This window comes from Monodon monoceros, unplaced genomic scaffold (genome assembly GCF_005190385.1).
Source record: "Monodon monoceros isolate NGI ecotype Baffin Bay Population unplaced genomic scaffold, NGI_Narwhal_1 Super_Scaffold_18, whole genome shotgun sequence".
Taxonomy (NCBI): Eukaryota; Metazoa; Chordata; class Mammalia; order Artiodactyla; family Monodontidae; genus Monodon; species Monodon monoceros.
This window is the reverse complement of record NW_021703774.1, coordinates 95,839,715-95,866,437: the sequence shown is the minus strand read 5'-3', so window position 1 is coordinate 95,866,437 and position 26,723 is coordinate 95,839,715. Positions and strand designations below refer to the sequence as shown.

General features: G+C 34.3%; 1 protein-coding gene across 2 annotated transcripts in view; it reads right to left on the bottom strand.

The window, feature by feature from the left end:
• DPYD (dihydropyrimidine dehydrogenase) overlaps positions 1-26,723 on the bottom strand; it is an 820,498-nt gene that overhangs the window by 200,671 nt on the left and 593,104 nt on the right. For both annotated transcript variants that reach the window (XM_029227639.1, XM_029227640.1), the window contains exons 17-18: positions 18,583-18,703; positions 17,651-17,770 (exon numbers count right to left, since the gene is read on the bottom strand). In XM_029227639.1, the coding sequence (XP_029083472.1) occupies positions 17,651-17,770; positions 18,583-18,703 (241 nt within the window). The remainder of the gene's footprint in view (positions 1-17,650; positions 17,771-18,582; positions 18,704-26,723) is intronic.

Here is a 26,723-nt window from a genome sequence, read left to right as displayed (position 1 = left end):
GTACTATTTTTGTAGTATTGGCAAAGAGGAAGCACCTTATAAATGTAACCATTTATTTTATACATATCATTTAGTTTAACCATCACAAAAACCCTCTGAAGTAAGCCTTATTCTTATTCCTATTATATAGATGAGAAAACGCAGGAGATAAATGTTTCCCAAGGTGTCAAAATACATTAATTAAAAAATCTGTGCTTTTGAGCACTATGCTGCTTAACATGACTTTCAAAAATATTACTTTCTAGTTATATTGCAAGACCACCATTCTTTATGTCAGGTCCCAATTTTTAATATTCATTCATTCAACAGTGTTTATTGAGCACCTACTATGTGCCAGCCACTGTTCCAGCAACAGAATATATATCAGTAAGTAATACAGTAAAATATCTCTGCTCTTGGGAATTTTACATTTTACTGAGTAGTAGCAGACCATAAACACAATAAGTAAGTAAATCATTTGTGGGCTGTGTCTAAAGCAACACTTAGAGGGAAATTTATAGTTTTATATATTTATATTAAAAGAGAAAAAAAGTATAAAGCCAATTATCTGTACATCCATTTTCTATTCTAAGAATCTAGAAAAAGAGGAACAAATTAAATCCAAAACAAGCAAAAGGAAAGGAAATAATAGAAGTAAGAAATGAAAATAGAAAATGAACAAAAGCTAGAACAAATCAATAAAGCCAAAAGGTGGTTCTCTGAAAAGATCAACAACATTAATAACTTCCAAGTAGACTTATCAAGGAAATAAAAGGTAATGCTCAAATTACTAACAATAGGAATGAAAGAGGCTAATAATTATGGATTCTAAAACATTAAAGATAATAAACATTAAAAGAATTATAAATAAGTATATGTGTCCTCTTTCCTTCCAGTTTTATTGAGATATAATTGACATACAGCACTGTGTAAGTTTGTGTACAGCATAATGATTTGACATACATACATCATGAAATGATTACTATAGTAAGTTTAGTGAACATCCATCATATCATATAGGTACAAAATAAAGAAAAAAAATCTTTTTCTTTGTAATGAGAACTCAAGATTTACTCACTTAACAGCTTTCATATATAACATACAGCAGTGTAATTTTATTAATCACATTGTATATTACATTCCTAGTACTTATTTATCTTATAACTGGGAGTTTGTACCTTTTGACCACCTTCATCTAATTCCCCATCTCCTCACTCCCCACCTCTGGTAAAATCTGATCTCTTTCTCAGTGAGTTTGCTTCTTTGTTTTTGAAGTATAATTAATTTACAACATTATGTTCACTCCTGATACACAAAAAAAGGTGATTTGATATTTCTATACATTAGAAAATGATCACCATGATAAGTCTAGTTGCCATCTGTCATCACACAAAGATATTACATTATTGACTATACTCCCCACACTGTACATTTCATACTCATGACTCATTTTATAAATGAGAGTTTGTACTTGTTAATCTCCTTCACCTATTTCTCTCTTCCCCCATCCCCTCCCCTCTGGTAACCATCTGTTTGTTCTCTGTATCTATGAATCTGTTTCTGTTTTATTATGTTTGTTCATTTGTTTTGTTTTTTTTTTAGATTCTACATATAAGTGAAAACGTTATTTGTCTTTCTCTGTCTGACTTTATTTCACTTAGCATAATACCCTCTAGGTCCAACCATGCTGTGGAAAATGGCATAATTTCATTTTTTATGGCTGAGTAATACTCCATATATATATATACCACATCTTCTTTATCCATTCATCTATCGATGAGCAATTAGGTTGCTTCCAATCTTGGCTATTGTAAATTATGCTGCTATGAACATTGTGATGCATATATCTTTTTGAATTAGTGTTTCTGTTTTTTTCAGATAAACACCCAGAAGAAGAATTGCTGAATCATATGGTAGTTCTATTTTTAATTTTTCAGGAATCTCCATACTGTTTTCCATAATGGCTACACCAATTTACACTCCCACCAAAAGTACATGAGGGTTCTCTTTTCATCACATCCTTGCCAATATTTTCAATTTGTTGTCTTTTTTATAATAGCCATTCTGACAGGTGTGAGGTGATATCTTACTATGGTTTTGATTTGCATTGCCCTGATGATTAGTGATGTTGAGCATCTTTTCATGTATCTATTGGTCACCTGTATGTCTTCTATGGAGAAATGTCTATTCAGCTCCTCTGCTCATTTATAAATCAGGTTGTTTGTTTTCTTGATGTTGAGTTGTATGAGTTCTTTGTATATATCTGCATATGAAATTCATCAGATATATCATTTGCAAATATCTCCTCCCATTCATTAGGTGGCCTTTTTGTTTGGTTGATAGTTTCCTCTGCCGTGCAAAAATTTTTTAGTTTGATGTCCCATCTGTTTGTTTTTGCTTTTTTTGCCCTTGCCTGAGGAGACATATCCAAAAAAATATTTCTAAGACCAATGTCAAGAGTACTGCCTGTGTTGTCTTCTAGGAGTTTTATGGTTTCAGGCCTTACATTTACGTTTTTAATCCATTTTGAGTTTATTTTTGTATGAGAAAGTAGTCCAGTTTGCTTCTTTTGCATGTGGCTGTCTGGTTTTCCCAACACCATTTATTGAAGGGAGTATCTTTTCCACATTGTATATTTTTGCCTCCTTTGTTGTAGATTAATTGACCATCTAAGTGTGGGTTCATTTCTGGGCTGTCTGTTATGTTCCATTGGTCTATGTGTCTGTTTCTGCCCCAGTACCATATTGTTCTGATGACTATAGCTTTGAGTTTGAAACCAGGCAGCATGATACCTTCAGCTTTGTTCTTCCTTCCCAAGATTGATTTGGCTGTTTGGAATCTTTTGTGTTTCCACCAAATTATTTATTCTAGTTCTTTGAAAAATACACTTGGTATTTTGATATAGATTGCATTGAATCTGTATATTACCTTGGGTAGCATGGTCATCTTAACAATATTAATTCTTCCAGCTGATGAGCACAGTATATCCTTCCATTTTTTGTGTTGTCTTCAATGTCTTTCATCAGTGTTTTACAGTTTTCTGAGTACAGGTCTTTTACCTCTTAGTTAGATTTATTCCTAGGTATTTTATAGTATATGTCCTTTTTAAATTTCACTACTTCAAATAATAATTATACTTAAGTTTTTCAAAAGGCTGTTTCAAGTTTTTAAAATTATCTACGTCAAGAGTGAGGCAAAAAAAATCTCCGATTTAGGATAAGAAATTTGCACACCTGAATTTCCACCCACCTACTTTTGTTATTTCTCACAAATTATTCTTTGTTAAAATAATCTGGAATTTAGATCTAAGTTTTTCCTTTAAAAATTTTGTTAATATTTGTGGCTTCTTTTTCAGGATTAAGTTTTGACACAGGCATTTAATTTTGAAACAATTTCTAATAAATATTTAGGCCTACATATATGGTTAACATTTTAAAAGCTTAACATTTATGCAATGTCCTCCTAACTCTTGGATTCATAATTTAATTCAATGGTTCTCATACTTTAGTGTGCATCAGAATCACCTGGAGGGCTTGTTAAAACAGACTGCTGGGCCCTACACTTCAAAATTTCTGATTTAGTAAGTCTTAAGGTTTTCCCTGAAAAATCTGTGCTTCTAATAAGTTCCCAGGTGATGCTTACTGCTGGTCCAGAAACCATAATTTGAAAACCACTGTTGTAATTTATTACTCAGTTATTTAGTACATATATCTTCAATAATATTTTTAAAGAATGATATACTTTCTGAGCCCTTGTATATCTGAGAATTTTCACACATTAATATCAACTTGGATGTTTGATTACCCTTTCTTCTAAAAATATATGCCACTCCATTTTCTTCTGCTATTTAGTGTTCTTGAGACCATATCTGTGGCTAGACTAATTTTATACATCTATTCTTGTAATTCAAAATATTTTGTAGAATGTGCTAGGTAAGTCTCTTTACAGATTTTTCTGGTAATCAGTGAATTCTTTTTTAATTTAGGAAAGTGTTTTAAAAGTCTAAAAATATATGCCTTTCATTATGAATTAACATATGGAAAATGCCTATTAAAGAAACTAAAATTTAGAAAGTAAGCTTAGAATAGTGACTGGTATTTTTTCTTTAATTACCTGCTGCCCCACCCCCATTCTGCTACTTTCATCAAGAATTCCGTTTTTGGTTGTCTGTATGTCCATCACCTTCTCTTTCATGATATTGACTTCTCTGTTCTATTTGTCTACATTTTGGAGAGATTCCTAAGGCCACCCTTCACAACACTGATTTGAGTTTCCATGGTTTCAATTTTTCTCTGGCATAAAAGCAATGTGGATTTTATTTGTGCTATTGTATTTTGGCTTTTTTACTATTTTTCCTTTTCTCAACAATTTCCCTATCCATTCTGCATCTTCTCATCTCAGTCCAGCATGAATTGCCCCTGTTTTTTCTGTCTGCATGGTTAGGCAAATTCCCTCTTCAGGACTAAAGGTATGTGCAGCATTGATGTTCACATTTCAAAGGCAAATTGGCAGAATCTAGCAGATCATGGGAGTCTGTGAGACTAAAGTGGGAAAGTTTTATTTTTTTCTCCTTGCCTTGATCTCTGACACTCTTTACAGATGGAATATATGTAAAACTACATAATTCCCAGTGAACAGATACTAGGACTCTTCGAGTCTCTAATTCTACTTGAAGATCTTAGCTTATGAGGATTAGAGCTCTTACACATTAGGCATTGCCTCCAGCTACTCCTGGCCACCCCTCACAGAGAGAGAGAGAGATGAAGTTTTCATTCATTCCAGAATCTATCTTAGGGCACTGGAACAACAGCAATGCTGCTTGCCTTAAAGTAGGTATAAAAGTGCTGAAAGTGCTTCTTGGCTCTGTTTTAATCTATTCCTGGTTCAGAAAAACAAAAAATTCATCCAAAATATTCTCATAAAAACAGCTCTTTTGATACATCCAATCATATGCACATACTCAGAAATACCTGGTCAGGAATACTATAGGAGTAGCAAAGAATGGCCTCTAAAGATATATCCCATCACCCCAAATTTAATACCTATACCTAAAGCTCACCAAATAGAAAGTTAGTAAAAATTGCTTGACAAGTGTGACATTTGGCTAAGAGTTAAGTCAACATTTTGCTGTTCCTTTGAATATTGTCACTCTTTATTTGTTCATAAATGTTAGTGAGCATTTTGGAGAATCCTTCTGAGGGTCTACTCATTTAAAAATCTAAATTATTATTAGAAAGATCAATGACTAAACTGGACCATCAACGATATACTGGTTCACTTCATTCTCCTTAAAACAAACATCTCAAATTTTTATGGGAAGTTTTATACCTTGTAATGGTGACATTCCCCACATTAAAATGCCCCCGCCAACCCTGTGCCAAATGGGGACTGAAGATCACAGGTGTCAGAATACTCTGAGGTTCTTGTTGAGAAAAGTATATATTCCTGGCTTCACTTCAGATCTAGTGAATTAGATGCTCTCTCGGCCCAGGAAGTGGCATATTTAACAAGCTCCTTGGGTGACTACTATCACACTAAACACTTTGGTGATCCCTGCTATATTATAAGCCTATACAAAAATGGTGAGACTAAAGAAAAGTCTTTTGGGAATAATTTAGAATAATGGATAAGGAACAAACATGCAAATACACACACACACACACACACACACACACACACACACATTATTTCTACCAAAAAGTTACCATACCTCCATCAAGTATAAACTTGCTATTAAAACAAGGATTTAGGGAGCTAGAAGGACCAAGGCAAGAAGATATTTCCGCTACTCAAACTATTACTGTTAGCCCAATTCTTTTCTATTATGTTTTATTTTACACTATTTCAGACATAAATTTATAATTCCATTTTAACATTGGGCTAAAGTAAAAGACCAAATGTTTGGAGCTAGTGAATAAAAATCCAGCACAGAAATAATTTGATCCATTAAACCTTTGGCATCTGCCTTGAAAAGTACATATGTTTCTTTGTGTTATTTCTCAGTATATTAATATGAGAAATGCATGAAGCACAGAGGTTAACAGGAATACTGAGAGGTTTACTAGGCCACTTACAGTATAATTGTGACCTGTCATTACTGTGATATTTTTTAAACAGTAATTAATCTTAGTGGCATATTTATAGATTATTTTCAGTCTAATTTTTTGTTGTTGTTAAAGAAATACAAAAGTGGGTCTCTGTGTATTTTCATCATATAATATATTAAGAACATTACAAAAGCATAATAGAGTAAATTAATACAGAATGAGCTGGGGTAGGAAAGTTGCTATAACATAGTGGTTAAATTCATAATATCAAGAGCCAGACAGCATGAATCCCAATATACATAGATATCAGCTGTGTGACATTACAGAATTTACTTGGCCTTTCTGTGCCTCAGTTTCTTTTTCAGTAAAACAGGTCACTAACTGAGACCACCTGACCAGGTTATAATGATTAAATGACATCACACATGAAAAGTTCTTATAGAATTTCTTATAATTTCTTCTTAGAATTTCTTACTCAGTTACAAAAAGCTCACCAGCAAGTCAAGGTGGATGGCAGAGATTAAGAGACAGTCTGATCTCCAAAACCTTCTGAATTGTACACAGCTGAAAATTAAGAATCAAAAGGTGTTTGTTGCAGGTCTAAAATGTGCCTCTAACTTTCCTACATTTTGGTGGAGATAACGAAGAAACAGCAATGGTTCCTGCTTTTAAGAAGCTTATAATCTAAATAGGTCAATCATTAAACAGATGTGCTAAATGAACAAAGATGTCCAAGAAATATTCCTTGGACTCTTGACTACGTCTATATACTTTTTTTCAAATTAATTCACACTGATTAAAATTTCTCATACCATATGATACCCAATGTATGCTAAGAGGGTTTCACCTTCTTATTATTTTAATTATATTTTATCTTCTTTTGTTTTAAACCAGAGAGAGTGAGAAATAGTGTAGTTTACTTTTTACCTTTCAGAAAGGGCTTAGCATAGGTTTTATGGCCCAATATCTTCCCCACCTCACTACTTTCAAAATGTCCTTTTCGCTCTCCCCACTTAATGAACAACTAACATCTCTGAATTATTTAATAGTGCTTTTTGCAAGCTCAGTTGAAATTTTAAAGGAGACAATACTGTTCCTGGGGAAAAAGATGGATCTGTCCAAAAAGAAGGTGAGACAGTTGCAGAAATACATGGTCATTTGTAACTGACTGAAGATTACAAAGAAGGAATTAAGAAGGACCCCAAACTTTGTTCTCAGTATCACAGTTGGACCAAGCCCTCACACAGTTTATCTAAGCCAGTAACAAATAAGGTTATTTATGGCTATATTGATGTCAGTTTCATTTCAATTGAATGCTGCATGCTTACATTTTAAGAAAAATGCCTGAATGCTTCCTGTCTTTTTTTGTTGTTGTTGTTTTTCTTTGGAATAAGTTCAAGAATTTTCCCCTAATTCATCTATTTGACTCAATTTTCCCATTTGGAGATAAAGTGATACAGATAATAAGGGACATGATTTTGACAATGTTCACAGACTGTCAAATCGTAGAATAAATTTTAGATTACTAAGTGACATCTGTAGCCTATTAGAATTTAATAAGTATACCATAGTTATACTATTTAGACTTATTGTGGCAGATTTTGGATGAAGACATTGATAAAAATGCCTAGCTGTTCATCTTTGGAGACAGATCTTAGCTTGAATCCAAACTATGACATGTCCTGGCTCAACTCCAGATGGCTCAACTCCATCTGGAGTTTGAGTCTTTAAGTCTGTAAAATGGGCCCAGTAATGTCCACCTCATAGGGTTATTTAAATAAGAATGCACTTAGAGTGTTCAATACAGTGCTGGGCACACAAAGATCATATTATTAAAAAGGTCTGGATATTCCACACAGCTATTACTCATTTTTTGAATTGCCAGGGCTGAGGAGTGCAGAAAGGCTGATCAATTTTGCTAGTAACACAAGTGACTAGCAGCATAAATGTTCAAATACCACCATTAGCACATGTTAACTTATATACTGAAATCTATTAACCCATGCAAGGAAATTTTCTCAGAATTGCTGGTGCTACTTTAAGAGACATAGTCGAGTTTACATAAAAAGTAATAAAACCAAGGTACTGTTTTGTTGTCATAAATTTGTGCGAAGATTAGATGAAATAAGCTAGCACTCTTGTCCTAAAAGTATGTATACTCAGTGATGTACTTCATATGGCAGTATGTACCCCATGGGTAAATTGATTTTAAGGAAATCACTTTCTAGATCCCATATTTCCATATGTATTATTTCTTAAGTTATATTGCCTGAGAAACAGTACAGTCAAGAGATCATGCTGGCTCTTCTGTTCCCAACTCCCATGTCTCAACGTTCCTTTCCACCTTAGAAAAAAAGCATATTTCTCAGTGATCTCAAATACTGCAATGGTATATTGCCCTGTGGTATAAAGATTCTAGGGTACAAAATGGAATGATAATTCAAAATATTGGCGTTGGTCCATGATTGAGTAAAAACTATTTTTGCAAGTCAGATGACTTCTAAGTTATTGCTTCAGAAAAACTGAAAGAGAAACTCATCAAATTGTTTAAGTATTTTTGGTTAAGATCAATAAGTAATGTTTAGCTTATAACATGAAAGATGTCCAAAGATTTGAGTAAAATGACTATGATATTATAAAACTCTTTCCACTCTAAAATTAAAATTATTTAGATGAACAAGGACTTTCAATGTTCACATCTACAAATAAAAGCAGGATAGAATGATGCTGAACCTGGGCATTTTTAGGAATAACATGCATCAATGGATACATGATCAGATTTTTTTTTAAAAGCCATATTTTTCTCATTAAGAAATGCATTTCCAATAAAATTAATTTCATGTTGAAAAATAATCAAAACTCATAATACATTTATATTATTATGATAAAGTATAAATTTTAAAGTCTAACAATACGAAAGAAAAAACATTTATCATTTAAAGTCTTAACCCAGAAATTTAAAAAATATAAATGTCTAGTTATAAACATATATTTTGTTAAAGACAAATTCCATAGAGCGGCTTATAAAAGAAGTTCAAGCTTAAAAAATATGAAAACAGAATAAAACAGAATAAAATCTGGTGAGAAGTTCAATTAAAAATATTAGTTCAAGGGAAAAAAAATCTATGTAAAACTTTCAACTATTATTTAGAGCTTGTTTATGTATTTTAAAATAAGATGATGAGTATAAAGTCACTGCTCTTTGGATTCTATTAGGTTTATTTACAAGAATGATGTAGCAATTTCATTTTAAGAATGAATATTTGCAGAACTTGGGAAATTCTGTCTTTTGCTATCAAGTAAACTTATAGCCAAAATTTGTAAAGGTCAACCTAAAATGAGTGAAGGGTACATGGTATATAATTTTTTAAATGTGGGGTATTTGTGAGCATAAAAATTTGAAGACCACAGACATAATATGTATAGAATCCTTAGTATACTTTCTGCACCAAACTGAATCAAAGTGCTGGACTTTTTGCAAAAGCATAGCAAAGAGGTTAAACTGGCCTGACCAGATTCCTCTGGCTCCTCTATTCCAATCCTAACTCTTCCTGTACCATCACTCCTGTATCATCTTGGCAGTCTGTACCTTTAATGCATCAGATACTGCATGGGTCTCTCAAAGGTTTACCATGCTCTACACTTAAGGACCTCTTGGAACTTATCAGGTATTCACAGGATACAAAATTGTCTGGGCGGCACACCAGGACACTCCTCCATCCAAGAAGGCTGTAGGCAGCTTCCATGATTGATGAGCATTATGGCAAACAGGCTATAAACACGACTTTGGAAGACTCTCAGTGCATAGTGTAATCGTGCAAACAGCAGGGATACTGTACACTGAAATAGCTTATCTCTGCAACATTGGTTATCTCCTTCCTTTTACTGCTAAAAGGATACCACTGTATGGGGATGACAGGAAAGAAGTAAGTGAAGAGAGAACAGAAGGCTACCAATACCGTTGTCTTCTATATTTTAAGAGTCTGAGAAAGTAACTTAGGTTCATTGATATTTAAGTGCTTGTCCTGGGAGAAAACTGTTATTATTCAGTATGTTAGTATCTGCACAAAGTCAAAAAGGAAAACATAATATTTCACAGTCGTGAGCTTAATTTTACCCTTGTCTACCTCTGATACCTTCAAAGGATTACTAATATCCATAAATCGTCTTTAGTGGCACTCAGAATGGATTCTCTTTGCATAAACAATGGTTTGCAATCAACATTTAATCTGGAATGGGGTGACATATTCTTTCTATTCTGAAACATCAAATATTGTGTTCTATACTTTTTCTAGGAATTAATTCTGACCTTATTAACTACAATTTGTTGCAGATACTTAACTGTGGGCAGAGATTCTGCATTTATTTATAGAATACCATGCTTCTCTAATTTTACCTTGGCTTAAAGCCTTTTAAGTTATTTGAGAAGTAAGTTATTCAAACCAAAATGCTCACTGACACTAACTGTACTTCATCTACTGTTCAATGCATATTTTCAGGCCCTCCCATACTTATGTATCAGAAATTCAAGAGGAAGACTCCAGCAATCTGTATTCTAATAAGTCCTCCACGTACTGGTACACATTAAAGTTTGAGAACCACTGATCTCCTGGAGTCTCACCTCACCAGCAGAACTTCCATAAGTAAAAACTGGCTACAGTTTAGAAGTTAAATAGAAATATTTCCTTTATCAACATACATGAATCCTGATACATAAAGGAATCATATATACAAATCTTAAGTCCAACAATTAAGGGTTAATCTATTTTCTATTATGTGATCAGGCATTTGCTTCTAGAGGGTTTCAAGATCTTTACTGAGAACCAATGACATTTTGATAGTTCTCTAGATGTTAGGAATAAATGTGTTAGCTTTATAGTCAGAGTTTGCTGGAGAGTTTGGACCAACGTTTACTGATTTAAGCCAATGAATGGATAAAGATGGTGAAGAATCTCATTCTAATCATGCCCTCCTTTCCTAATTTCCCTTTTCACTGTTTGGTCTTCTCCTTTTCCTTAGGGAGCCGAGTGATTGATAGCCTAATCCAATGACTATAACAGCTGCCTCAACTAGGACTCTTTTCCTTATCATTAGCAGTTAGCCTATGGTTAAATTCACAGCTCACTGCTTGGTACAGCCCCTGAGATTTAAGGGTCTGGCCTTTAGAAAATATTTAACATAAAACTGAAATCTTGACATACTGAGAACTCAGTTCTCTGCAAGGTTTCTTTAATTAATCCAATGTACTGTACCATTGTTCTGTATGGGATTGTGACATGGTGAACTGTTTCTGAAGCTTACAGAGATGTGTAGCTCTAAATTAAACAGTCACTGACATGTACCTACACTGATTTTTAGTACAGTAGATATGCATGAATCTGTGAATATTTAAATTCAAGCTCAAACAGTGACAAAATACTCTCTAGTTTTACTTTCATAATAGAACATTTTTGATTAATTTCAAGCTTGAAATCATTCTTTACGAAAACACACACACACACACACACACACACACACACACACACACACAAGAAAGAAATTTAATAATTCATTACCACTGCTGCAAAGGTAAGTTTTCTTAATATGCTTGTTGGTGTCCTTTAGTTTACAAAGTCTATCAAATATTTTCTTAGGAGCTGGTAACAGACATTAATTTATTTTCCTAATTTTGAAAAAAGAAAACATGTATACTATCCAGATACCCAAGAATTGTTTGGCTCTTAAAACATTATTCGATTTTATCATTTATCTGCAGTTATTTTAAAATACCTAAGGAAAGAATATAGACCTTGATCTATGCTTTAAACCTTTGCCCTTGCTCCAGTCTGTCGATGAGCTGTAAGCGTCTATGAATATGGCAGCTGAGTCCCAGATAAAAAATTATGCATCTCATAAACTGCTATTCTGCTGAAATGTCAAGCCAAGGCAAGGCTGTACCTCAAACTCAGCACTTGGCATTTTCCTTCTGTCTGCTTTGTTGCCGTGAAGCAAACATGAACAGTGAGGATTTGTGTAGGGCAGGTAGCAGGCGAGCTCACTGTCAAAAATCTATTATTAGGACTCTGATCTCCTGCATAGACCAACGACGGCCAAACAGTGAGAAACTCAGGCTTCGGGAAAAGCAATATAATGCAAAAGGGGATTCTTTGTCAATCTGTACGTGAATATATTCAAATAAGCATGATTTAAATGAGAATAGTCCTAATGGTGAGCTTCTCTCAACTAAACTGATAATTTATAATGAAAATTGTAATTTAACATCTTTATTTGATATGCCTACTTTTGACTCTTCTGCAAATATAGTACATATATTTATATAACAAGTTCTTTAAGAATTTGATCAGTTAAACTTGTGATAGTCTAAGAATGTTTTTACATATGTGAATAATAGACTAGAATTTTTTCCATTATGTTGGTACATATAAAAAAAGAAAATAGATAAGTGAGTATAAAATGGAAGGCTCTCCTTTTAATTATTCTTTTTGGCATGATTTATTACTGCTTTTTTATTCATTTAAATATTATCTTTATCAGGTTACTTTAGATATGTCAGTATTAAAATCTAAGCTCTTATTGATAGAGATGGTTACAATAGATAGCTGAAATTTTATGACGGATAGTAGGTGTGTTTTTCTGAAAGGATTATATGCATCAGTAATCATGTGATTGACACATAAAAAAATCCAGCCCATTAAAAACTACTTCCTATAAAAAATATCAGTACTGCATTTTATGATATAATTGTAACGTATAAGAACTTCAAGCAATCTTACTAAAATTTTCAGTTGCTTGCATGTGTGAAAATAGTTATTCAAAACAAAACGTAACTGAAACTTCTGAGTTTCCAATCTAGTGTATGTTTTGTCATCTTCTTTATTTTACACAATAGTCACTAATAAATACAACAAAATAAGTTTAAGTTTATGCTTAGAGTGGGTTACATTGGATTTGCGTTTATGTAGTGCCCAGTAGCTGAGTGCATGCTGCTAAGTCCCGGCAACTCTTGAGTAACTATTTTAAAGACAAACATAAAATACGCAGTGTGGAGACAATGCTTAAGATTCTTTTTTAAGCTACTATTGATACATTATTGATACATCGATTCCCTCAAATTTTCTGAACTATACACTTTGTACTCATTTCTAGCCCTACATTGTCACAGAGTTACAAATTACTAGCAAATTTCTAACTTGCACCTTCTTTTATTGGTAATTCCCATGTTGATTTTACAAAGAAAACACCTTTAGGCTTGTAACTATAAGAGCTCAGTTAGTATGCACTGTCCAATAGCCCACATAGCTAGATATCAAATCATATATCATTTATTTGTAGAATGTAAGAACATTTATGGAGTATACCATTATCATTTGTTGAGAAATACACCATCATTTCTTAACCTCTGTAATATCCTTCACGTGATTAGTAAAATATGGGTTCCTGAAACAGAGATCAAATCTTGAAGGCCGTCTTTGATGAATTATTCAGAAATCAGTATAAAGTTCATAAGTATTAGTAGTGAATAATAATGGTGTTCTACTGTTTTAACTAAGTTGATACAGAATCAATAATTTCAAACATCTAAAATTTGAAATTGAGGACAAGAATTTCCCTTTTTTGATAAAATAAAACAAATTTAGCAAATAAAATAATTTAAAATGAGTTAATTTTTCAACCTTGTAGAAAGTAAATTATACTGAGCCTGAAGTATCTATCATCATCTCAAAGTGCCTTCTGCAGAGAAATTTCAGAACTTTTCCCTATATGTGGGTGTGTGTGAATGTGTTTTCATGTAAAACAAACGAAATATGTGCGGGACAACGGAATAACAACAAACCTAAGGAATATGCCCATCCCCCATTAATAAAAAGAACCTTTTAAAACACAATAAGGAACAATAACAAAAACTCCTTCAAATGAGTTTACCCCATTGCTTGATTACTATTTCTCCCAATGCAGCTATAAATGAATAAAAGTTATCCTTGTGAAGTCAGTTGCAAGAAAGACATATCTTTAGTTATGCCATGCAGGACTCATTTTTAACCATCTCTAAAAGAATCTTATCTACAGGGAGGACTTCATGTGAAAATGTTCCACCTCAGCTGGATAACACCATTTATACAGGTGATAGTAATCACTGAGTTAGGGGCAAGCTTAAGATACCATTATTATTTGGGGACAAGGTCAAGAAAAGGGTAAAAATTTGAAACTAAATCAAGAAAAAAAAAATAACCAAACTGAAACTAGGTAAAATAATGAGTAATTCACTTGAGGACGGAGTTTATATATAACGTTCCTGATGAGATTAGTGTTCCTTCTAACCAAATAAATAAAGCCAAGGAATTTTCTCCCCTCCCCCTCAAAAAAAAAACAACAATAATTTATTCAACTCTGTAGTGATACATGAACTAATTGCTGTTTGGTGTTAAAAAGTGTTCTGCATGGATTCTAGAAAAAAAGAAAGTTACGTGGTAACAACTTACAGTATTATGTTTCTACTGTCCGTAGAAAGGTAGAGAATATTGATTCTTTAGAGGCAATGATTTAGACAGAAGTACTTGTATGGTGGAGAGCTTAATTAGTCATCCTAGTTTCATGAAAATATTCCTTATGAATACAGAACAAGCTTTCTTTTGATACTGTTCTCACTATGAAATCACCTTTAATAGACTCCTACTGTTATCTCAAATCTTGCCAGGTATTTCTCCTACAATTAAAATTTAGGTTTATAAGTCATTTTACTATGAATTTGATTCCTGTGTTTGACCATCTTCCCCACTCCAATAACCTACAGATGAGTTGGAAAATGCAGTTTCTAAAATAACAAAGCTGAGGATGAGACCTTGGAATGAAGTCCTAACTCTCCCTCTTGATATAAATTTTAAACTTCAACTAGTAGAAGTTACCTCACTTAATGACTTCTACAGGCATAATGACATCTTTTATTTAACAAAGAGACCTCCCTCTAAATCAGCAGCTTTCTGACATTTTTGAAGTTAACCACAATAAAAAATTCATTTTACATCATGACCTAGTACAGAAATACACATATGTGTGCATTACATGTATAACTAAAAAAAGACGTTTGACCAGTGTTTATCCCAACTGTGTGCAAAGCATTCTGATAGTTTTTTCTGTTCATTAAAAAAAAAAAATTGTTCAGAGTTCATTAAGCTTGATTCCATAGTACACTCATGAGTTGGGAACCAAAGTTTGAAAAACATTGCTTTAGAATACTCTAGAATCCAGACTGATCATATTTGAAATAATTAAACTGACATTCCTTAGCTGAGGTTCTGTTTTTGAAGCTAGTCACTGCACCTTACTAGCTAATATGTTTTAAAAGAAGGACATTACTGAAATGTGACCATTGTTCAATAGCATGTGCTCTACTCTAGTTCCTCACCATTTCCCCATTGAAACAAAACAAAATATTCATTTCAAATAGCAGTGATCTTATTCTGAGAAAAAAAAAAAAAAAGACTGATAGAGAGCTAGAAAGTTTTGAAAGAGAAAAATAGCCTTCCCTGGTAATGAAAAGTACGTACTGCATTTCAGGTGGCTATCCAAAACTGAACTCTTTGTAGCTTTCACTTAAAAAAAAAAAATCTATGATTCAAGCAGCTCTTCCAAAAGTAGATATTCCAGTGTTCTGAGAGAACACTTGGGTAAGTATTAGCACTGTGCTGTGGGAATTTTTTTTAAATTTTGTAAAAATACCTGGCATATTTTGTGTAGTTTTCTATATTGAAGCAGCATAATTCATAAAACTAGGAATGGTATTTAGCCATTTTGATATTTTCATCACTCCTAAAATTTGAAGCCATTATTATTTAACACATTTTGTTAGGCTAGGTTTTGCTATAACTCATTCTGAAGGTACTTTGTTATAGAACTTACTTCTACCCTGAAATATATTATCATTGCTTGTTTAAACTGCTTTTCAGATTATATTACCTTTAAATTAAAGCAAACATTGCTTAAAAGGAAAAAAACTATTAATTTTGTCAATATGGAGAGAGTCTATTTTCAAAACAAATTGTTTATAATGTGAAGGGACTTATTATAGAACCTATCAGAAATGAGGTACAAACCCTTAAAAATGTTAAGGACATTTTGTTGTTTAAAATGAAAGTTCTACCCAGGCTTGGTTGAGTTTATAACCCAAGTGAATATTTATAGATGAATTTATAAATCTTAGAAATAGAGTTTTATGGAAATGTTAACGGGCCCTGAGGTACAGCTAAACTTGTTTGCAGATACTGCTATAATTTCCAGTGTGTGTATGCTTAAAAGACTGCAACACAAAAGACTTTTTCTAATGCTGTAATTCCATCAGTTTATTAGACTGAGTTATAGTATGGGAGAATATTCAGAAACTGCAGCTTAAATGAGAAAACGCGAATGGTGTTACTTATATAAAATACTACTGCAATAGTTCTTTTATTAATTTTTAATGTTCAGCACCCTCTGTGACCTCCTTTATTCTCTTGCTGTCAACATGGCAGGCTGGAAAAATTGAAATGGGCTGACAGAAAACATAGTGCACGTTACAGCCCAACTCTGGAATCTCTCGACTCTCTTTCTGAGACACATGCTAACTTGCTCCATGTTATTCTGCATTACAATAATATTTAAGGCACTGTTTGATAGTGCCTGATAAAAGGGAGTTCTGTCTGGACCCTGAGCAGGTGCTCCTCTACAGCCTTCCTCTTTCTGACATTGTGGGAATGGCATTCAATTAAAAGCAGAATATACTTTTTTTTTTTTTAAATTTTAAATCATGGCTTATAGGCACACTTCACGCTCTCAAAACATAATACCTCAGCATGGAAAGAGCTTTATTTGTGTCTATGCAGCCTCTTCCAAAAGCACGTTTTTGTCTGATTCAGCAATGCTTTTCTTGAACAGTGGGACACTGCTATGTTATGTATATTTACCACTGTCTCTGTCACCAAGGAGACTAATCCCCATACCAGTACAGTCAAGAACCTCACAGCATTGTCTTTGCAAGACCAAGTTCATGCTGTCACAGCAACAGAGTGCACAGGGCAAAAGATACTGAACAGGACTTTGGGATTAAAACTTCTCTTTCTGTTTCAAATGCAAGTGTTCTTTGATGAGAGAAAGTGTGCAAAGGTATGAGGTCTGAAAATATCTTGTCAGCTGAAGCTATACACGTAATGTTTTAATGATTTATTTCACAGTTGTGAAGGTAAGATTTTTGAAGAAGGTAGATTTCAAACTTCTAGGAAGACTGGAAACTAACTCAGACTATGAAAAAAGATAGGAAAATCAGGGTGCTTATATTCTTCTTTTAGAAGGCCTTGTTATTAGCCTTTACTAATTAATGATGAGACAATTGTGACAATGAGAAATTCTGAGTAATGCACAGACTGCAAGAGAATAGAATTTGTATGAAACCCTATCTTGGTATACTCTCTTCTTGTGCTATCAGTCACTCGATCAATCTGTCCCATCTGTCATAACTATTAGGAGTTTTGACCAGCAGTGAGTTATAAGAATTTGGGATCATAAAAGGCACAGTATTCTTGCTTGTAACATGATCTCTTGATTTTTCACCAACCTTCAAGGAAGCAAAAATGCAAGGAGCGGGTAACACCTACCGGACACGCCTCCGTACGTAGTCCGTTTCCCAGTGCCCACTGCCGGCCAGGGTGTGCCATCGGCTTTTAATCCCATGAGACCTGAGACGGTGTTGGTGGCTGTAACACCGTCTGCGCCACCTATGAAAAACACAACATTTTTCTGCAGTTCTTAAAGGGACGATTGCTAAAGCCCATTCAAACCCACACAACCCAGAAAAATGCACAATCTACTTTCTCTTGAGAACATTTCCTCCCCTCAAATATATTCACTAATTTCATTCCTATAATTATACTTAAAATGCTAGACATAAAAATTTTTAATTAGCACCACTTTATTTTTCCAATTATTATACAGATTTGTGGATGCCAAATGTTTTGTATTCAGTCTTATTTTCCAGCTAATTTACAATATCTTTACAAATCAGGATGCAATTTCCACTGGATAGCACACAAGCATATATGATTTGTAAAATCATGCATTGACTGTATGATTTATGTATTCAAGATATTTATTGAGCATGTGTTTAAGGCAGAGTACTAGATCCCACCAAATATAAAGGGAACTCATAAGAAATTTCACCTGTGGAAGCAGCTATCTTTTTAAAAAGTTTCATTAAAGGTTCAGGTGCTGTTGCTGGACTGTTATATTGTGAAGTCATTCATTTTGGAGTGGTTTGTTGTGACTGTGGCTTCGTTTCACAATTGTTTGTGTGTAAACCAGGTGTTCACTAGGAAAAATGATAGATATTCTTGTATTCCCGGGCCACTTACTAGCTTGAGTATAGGTATGGATCTGTTACATTTGTGAAGTCAAGCGCTCATAATACTTTTTTTAAAGTTTAAAGAGAGATATGCACATATATTTGTGGATAAAGATATACTTTAATATGGCTATGAAATTTAGGCCCATACTTACATAACGAGGCAATTGATGTAAGTCAGGTTCTTACCTTCCTTTGCAGCTCTGGCGATGCTTACGATATCAGTGACATTTGGGGTCAACTTGGCAAAAAAAGGAATCTGAACAGCTTGCCTAACCCAGCGACAGATGTTTCGCACCAGCTCTGGATCCTGTTCAAATAGGTCAGTCAAATATAGAACATAATTAAAGAATTGTGATCAAAATGTGTGCTGGAACAACAGCAAAGCTGGAGATGTGCAAGACAAATCCAACTTGACAATGAGCAACATGATATATTTCTCAAATTCCTCCTCAGTATTACATCTAGACTCATTAGGGAACTAAGGTTAACACACTTCAAGTGAACTGCAAATTCATCACATAAAGGTTAAATTCCTCAAGGGAGCCTTTGGAAAATAAAATTACAAAGAAGCAAATGGAAGAAAGTGTTTCCCACTTCCAGTTAAATAATGTCAGAAATAAAACATAAACTTCTGGTGATAAGTTCGGGAACCATTACAGAATTTCTAATGACCTCATTGGTTTAAGCCTAATAAAAATATTTGAATAGCTGACTCCCAGGTGAATGGTATGAAATCTGCAGCCTATTGTTTTCATTATTAGAAGACTTAGCCTTGTTGAATTGTATTCAAAAGAAAACATGTGACTTCCTAATCAATCTAATTACGGTATATAGTATATGCTAATATGGGGTAATTCAGCCTTAGGTTACACACGAGCTGATCAGTAACTTTAGCTTACTTTTGCAAATGCTGCCAAGAGCTGTGTAGCACTTTTCAACATTGGTCAACTTGAAAGAATTGATTAAAATGACAAGAATGAAACAAAATATCAAATGCTCATTTTTAAAAGCAAGGAATAGATGTTTTCCTCTGCCTGTTTCTTGTGATTTTTCAGGCTTCTATTTTCTCATGGGACAAGTATCATTTAGAGGGCAATAACCTATCCTTCCTATTGAAAATAACTTAGCAGTAGTAATGTTCTTTGATTTCAACACATACAATAGTCCTTTTTTTTCATTACTTTTAGTGCAAAATTTATTCTGACAGGTACTGATAATGTGCTTTGATAAATTACATTAAAATATGCAATAGCAATTCATTATTGAACTTGGTAATATTATCTTAGGAAGTTAAAATGCTTTTTTTAAAAAATAAAAGATCCACCCAGAAAAATGCAGACATATATTTAAACTATGAAACAGTAGGCAAGTATTTCATTTGTAATTAATATTTTTATATGTAAGAAAGTTGCTCTTTGCATTTTAACCTTTCGAATGCTTTTAAGATGAGATTTCTAATGTTATAACCTTTAGAAAGAACCTTTTCACTTAGGTTTAATGTATCTTGATCAGTCATCTTGTATTACTCTACAAGTTATGTGTTTGTATGCTAAGACACTGTGATGAAGTAATTTCTGTTGATTGTTATTGTTGCTATTCAGCAAAACTAATAATTTCAACAAGAAATCTTTGACTTGGCTTGTTCTCTTTTCAGAACAGTAATTTCTTCATTAAACATAAATATTAAAAATGCACTATATGGAATGCTCTACAGGGCATATTGTGTATTATGAATAGTAAAATCTGGAGACTTAGCTGTACAAATTCTAACTCATGAAAATGGAGATCTGCCCCTGCCCATGCAATGTTCATGAAATATTTATAACCACTGCATTGGCATTATGAAGACAGTTGCATCTTTGTGACTTTCATTTTTAAGTTATGAATTTCCATGGGACTTAGCCTAGAAATGACAGTAACTCTAGATGACATCAATTGCATGTCCTTTGTGAAAGCTTTCTTTAAGGTAGAATTTGCCAATAATTTAAAGATCACTTGAATTGCATAATACATGGAAGGTAGCCTGATAAAAATTAGTATAACAAATTTAAAATATTATCTGGTTCCAATAGAGTAAAGACTAATAATCTGATATAGGTTTCTAAGTGGCTTTCAATACTATTGACCACCGTGTCTTTATATTTACTTTGAACATCTGTCACACTTTTTTCTGTTGATTCTCACTAGCTGAATACTTTAAATGGATGCCTCGTACATTGTTTAACAATTTGAGATTTGTTCAGAGTTTTTCAGTTTTTGTAAAAAAATATGGTCCATTGGTTACCTTTATTTACTTGAATCACCTGCTGCTATTTTGAGATACCATAGTTTAATCCTCCGATAGTTCTATGAGTAAGGTTTATGGTGTTCAGATATATTTTACCTGTCTTCATACTCAGTTAAGCCAGCTGTTTACTAATCTTCATACCCAGCTGAAACACAATTTGATTACCTGAGAATTTTAAAGACAACTTATAGCCAACATTATTGTAAAAATTATTGACTGTTCCATAAATTGCAAAGTTTTGTTTGACAGGCATAATAGGGAATATTCTAATACAACTAGAAATGTGGTGAGGCTAATAACATGAAAAAATTAATCTGTATACTTTGCAGAAACTATTCACACATTCCTATTTCCTCACATTTTTGATATGAATGATCGAGATCTAAAAAAATTAATAGTGCTTCTGCATCCTGACCTTCTCATTTGCTAGTGATAGCATCAGGTGGCATGACCCTTCCTAACAAGCCAATTTTTAGAATCTTATTGAAATGAATAAATTTTAGACAATTTCTAATTCTCCCCTACAAAACGTCTTCAGGATAGGAAATACACAAAGTTACTACAACCTCTCAGACAGACTGAGACTTTAACATTATCCACACCAACAAAAATTAAATAAAAGAAGACAATTCTGGATTGCTTTTCTACTTCTAGGCATATAACATTGTAGGCACTCAAAAAAATTTGTTGTGTCAATGAAAGAAGACTAAATGAAAACTTGGCAGATTTTCAATTTATTTCTTTATGTATCCATCAATTTATAGATTGTTTGGGTTTAAGAAAAACACAAATATATGTTATGATAGATACTGTCTAAAAGGATGAAATTCACTAAGACTTCTTTACAAAGCAGGAAAAGTTCTGAAGAAAAATGGTAGATAATCATGGAAAAAAGAACAGCCTAACAAGTCTTTTAAAGTGTCTAGTCCACAAAAAGCCCACCTGTATCACCAATTTTTTACTGGCTCTTACTGCAGATATTCATAATGCGCATTCCTGATCATGATTTGTAATCCCTCCCATAGCAACTGCGTGTGTGTGTGTGTGTGTGTGTGTGTGTGTGTACTACTTTAATACCTGTTAGCTCTTTTGTTAATTTATATGATCGCCAAAGAAAGCTGTGAGGGAGCAGAATGGGTTTTCCTGTGATGGAGGTGTGTGATATTACTAGCAAGAAAGCAGTGAAGCCCTTAAAGGAATGAGTGACAGGTCTGGGGAACACGTGGTGGTCTTGGGGGTACTACATGACGTGAAGGTAACAGATCAAGCTTGTGAGGTGCTAAGAAGAGGATAAAAGCAAACTAGAGATAAATGTGGCCTGTGACAATTTTAATGAGGACCAACCCTGTGTCTGTCTGCAATTAATACACTCTGGAATAGATTCCTATGAAAACCAAACAACAGTGACAACAGCAAAAAGCAGAAAATGTAGTTCTGAGCAGACTGTTTGTTGCAGAAATTTCCATTGTCCAAAACTGGCTGCTTTTAAAAGCTTAATGTTCTATCTGGGCCACAAGATAATAATTTTTAATTCTAGTAACTAGCATGTCTCTAGTTACACATTAAGGGTGTTCTATATATGATGCACCCTGCTGCTTTTGAGGACCCTTAGATGACCTCTCCATTGTAGGACAGGTATTTTCACCAATTACCTAGGGCATCAAATCTCACTGATTTCATGCCCTGTACACAGGAATAAGCACTAGAGAATGAGATTGTGAGAATTTCTTGATAAGTTAAATTACTAGTGAAATCTTTGACTTTAAGAAACATTTTCTCCAATTTCCCTGGTAATTTCCACTCTGCACAATTCTTTTCAAAATGGTTTTCTTAGAAGGTGGCATTTCAATGAACCCACTGAAAAACTTTACCAGTTATGAAATGTTTTCTACTAAGGAACTCTTAAATCTTAATTCACATGGCATGCTAGGAAGTAGCTAGCATTTTTATGTCCACTTTTCTGATAGACAGAACTAGGGTCTAGAAGATCAATCTGAGTACCTATTGCTCCTTCTTAATTTTCTTTCCCATTATCCTGTCCTAAACCATCATCTTCTTTAGCAAAATTGTTCCTTAAAGTAAAATGCAGCCATCAATTGTAAACTAGAACTATAAAAGGCTTCTACTTCATTTATACCTGTAAGACTAGCTGTAGCTTCAGAGTAATAGGCAAAAGTGATATATTTATCCTTCTATGTCAGTAAAGTAAGACAGAAAGAGTTAACTACTCCAGGTAGAACTATTAGTAAATGCAAAGACTAGGCATCGGAATGGGGATGTTTTAAATTAACTTATATTTTAGCATGTGTCCTTCTTGCACCAGGTTTCCTGATTTAAGAATTCTAACGATGGCATAATCACCTTGGAACACCGTTTGGCGGTTTCCTCTAAAGGTAAATGTGCACTTACTAATCCATGCAGCAATTCTACTCTGAGTAATATATTCAAGAGACATGAAAATATATATCCACACAAAGACTTGCACACAAAAGTTCATAGCAACTTTTTCAAAATAGCTCCAAATTGGAAACAACTCAAATATCCATTAGTATGTGAATGAAGTGGCATGTCTACACAACGGAATACTATTCATCAATTAAAAAAAACTAAACTACTGAATCATGCAACAACTTGGACTTTATCAAGGAAACATTATTCTCAGTTAAAGAAGTCCACAAAATGGTACATGCTGCATGATTACATTTATACGAAATTCCACAAAGGGAAAGCTACGCTGACAGAAAGCAGAGCATTGGTTGCTGTCACTGAGGTTTGGGGATGGGAAAGAGACTAAGTGGGAAAGGACATAAGGAAATTTTTTAGGGTAATGGAAATGTTCTGTATCTTGATTGTGATGGTATTTACATGAGAGTAGACATTTGTCAACACATATCAAATTCTATACTTAAATGTATTTTTTTCTGTTATAAGTAAATTATACCACCACAAATTTCATTTAAAATTTTAAAATAATTCCAAGGGTGTTCAAATATAAATAGAAAAATTAAAGCCAGTGGCATTCTAGGCAATGTGGGTTCTATCCTTTTAACAAATTTATTTACTGACGACAAGGCACTGCAACTAGCCTATGCTGGAGACAAAGATGAGTGAGACAAGGAAGGCAGAGTCTACTAGGAAGTACAACCCAGGCACATAAATAACATGTATGTTGGATGTTAAGTATAAAAAAGGAGATCCTGATATGCGCTCTTATTTCAGAGTATTTGAGAGCATGTAGCACAGAGTTCAGCACATAGTAGGCACTCAACAAATACTGTCGACTTGATAGAGCTCACATTGCATAAATTAACATTGACTTTCTTATTTCTATTTACTCAGAAGAAAACTGCGAGTATAAAATTACTGGTTCCAAGATAACCTAATAGACAACTGTTTCAGGCACTATGCATTATGTTAGACAATGGTGTTAAAAATATATAATACACTATCTCTATTCTTAAAAAACAAAACAAAATAAAACACTTCATAATCCAGGGGGGAAATGCATATAACAAACATATAATATGAATATAAAATGCTATAAGTCTATAGCAATGTATCTGTATATGCATATAAAATATTATATATATATATATATATTTTTTTTTTTTCCTCCACTTCCCTTGTGCCTTAAGCTGAAGATGACACAGAACTAACTGCTTGTGTGTTCTCTCCTCCCCAGGCACCCGTAGCCTTCTCCATTCTGATTCTTGCTTCAGGCTTTTCTTTCTCTCTCCCTGCCCAGAATGTCCTTCATCTCTTGTCCCTTGGATAACATCACTTCCATCCTACCTCAACACAGGATGGGTTAATAAATAATGACTCCCTTTTAAATACTCTCATAATGTTTCTTTATTACTTCATTTATCACAGTGTTTTACAATCATGTTTTTTTTTTTTCCCCCATCTCTACCAGACTATTAGTCTTTTAGGGGATATATCCTACTGTTTTATCTTGATCCTCTTATGTAGAGTCTAAGACACTAAAGATGATAAATACTGTGTTGAACAAAAGAACGAAGAATTCCTAAATGTGGATCAGATTTCCACAGTCAGCAAGAAAACAACTGTCCCTTCCCTTCAATGGAGCCAAAATAAGCTGGAGATATTAGTAGTTCTTGCTCCATAAGCCAGTGGAATTTGGAAACAGTCTTGCTGTTCTCTACCAGCTAGCTGGACTGCCTGGAAGACAGCTGTGCCCTCCTGTGGCCTGGCAATCCATTAAAAACTCCCTGAGGTCCCGACTGCCCACGGCCCTTTCTGTCTAAATCTTTAGGATATTGAAGATTTTCCAGTCTGCACTCCTAACCTTGCCTCAAGTTCCAGTCCTGGGTCCCTGGGGCCTGGTGGGGAAGTCTATCCATAGTTTTGCCAGTTAAAGGGAACTTGCATTCCTTTAAATACCATTTCCTGTGACTATGGTTTAATGCCGCTGTTTCTTCCATTCAGACAGCATTTCCCTAGGGTACCATTCCTCTGATATTCCTAGTGTCAGTGTTCCTCATTCCCACACACTTAGTTTCAGAAGCTTAAACCTTTCACAAATGGATGAGAATTGCCATGAACTATTTAGATAATTCTTAAGAAGTAGGTAGTCTTTGAGTCATTATTTTTATCCCCTCTGATGACTAGCCCCTCTTTATCCCCTCTGGTCCACTAGCTCACTTCTTTATTCCCAAGTGGCAAGGTAATGATGGAGGTCAGCTCTGAAAACGGTTCAAACTTCAAATCTTCCCCTCCACGATTTGTCCCTATGGAAGCAGATTCAGATTTCCTCAGATTGTCTTGATCCTATCTTAATCCCAACTAGAAATCCACTGCCTCAACTGACCACGGCAATAAAGTGGGAGAAGTACCTGTTCAGTAGTCAGGCCAATGAACATCTCCTGCTCACAGGTCCATGTGCTATTCTAGCCAATGAGTGTCTTGGGGAGGCTCTTCCTCACAGCACTCTTCCTGTCTTATTATACAAATACCTTGAGTCTCTATTGTAGGAACCCCAAATTATAACAAAAAAAACCAAACAGAAAAATAGAAACTGATTCTGCAAGTTAAGGGGTCAACTTTTTGAACTGTTGAAGAATTGTATAACCTTTCACCAGAACTAATGAGTAAATACACTAAGGTGACTTAACTAGGATCTGGAATGTTCTTAATGAGTACACGTAGAAGCAAGCAACTATGACAGACCCAGACATGCACCACTCAGATCCTCCTTCAGGAAAAGACTTGTGCCCAGCTGCTACAGTGTGGTAGAGCAGACAACTTCTAACTGGTCCCTACTTCAGATCCCCTTCAGCTTTCAAGCTGAGGTCGGGGTCCTCTTGGGGAGGCCCCAGCCAAGACAGCAAAACTGTGGTACAGGGGCCCAGCCATTTCTATCCAATGCAGGATTTCCCTAGTAGGCCATCTTTGCCCTTGGGCTCTCTGTCGGACTGGTGAAGATTCTTCTCATATCTGTTTCAGGGTCTGACTGCTCCCCTTCACCAATCCTGCTTCATCCCTATTCGTCCCTATTCCTTCCACAAGTGTTACTCCCCAATAAACCTTTTGCACTTCTAACTCCATCTATGTGTCTGATTCCTGGAGGCCTCAATTCCTTACTTGAATTTTTTTAATTATCTTTGTGATAGGGTTAGGGTGTATTCTAAGAAAGTCAAAGAAGAAAAAGAAGCTCACCCAAATGACCCCAGGGTATCTCACTGAGAGAAACTCAAGAAAGCTAAATGGAATCCTAACAAAGCTCTTAAACCCAGCTTTCCTGGAAGGTCCTGGAAACAATCAAGCTTAGTTTACTCAACAACGGACAATATATGCTTCTGGGTAAGAAAGGGTCCAACATCAAGAAGCAGGACTAATTTTTCCTGTGAAAAAGACTGTGTTAAGGGACATAGTAGCAGACAATGATTGGGTGTCCTCTGTTCAGATACAGTTCAGAGTCATTACTGGAGAGTTTAGAAACCTACTTTATCTTTTGATTCAGAACCTGTTGGAAAAGTCACTGTTGTGATGTGGGACACTGGAAATGACTGTGCGAAGT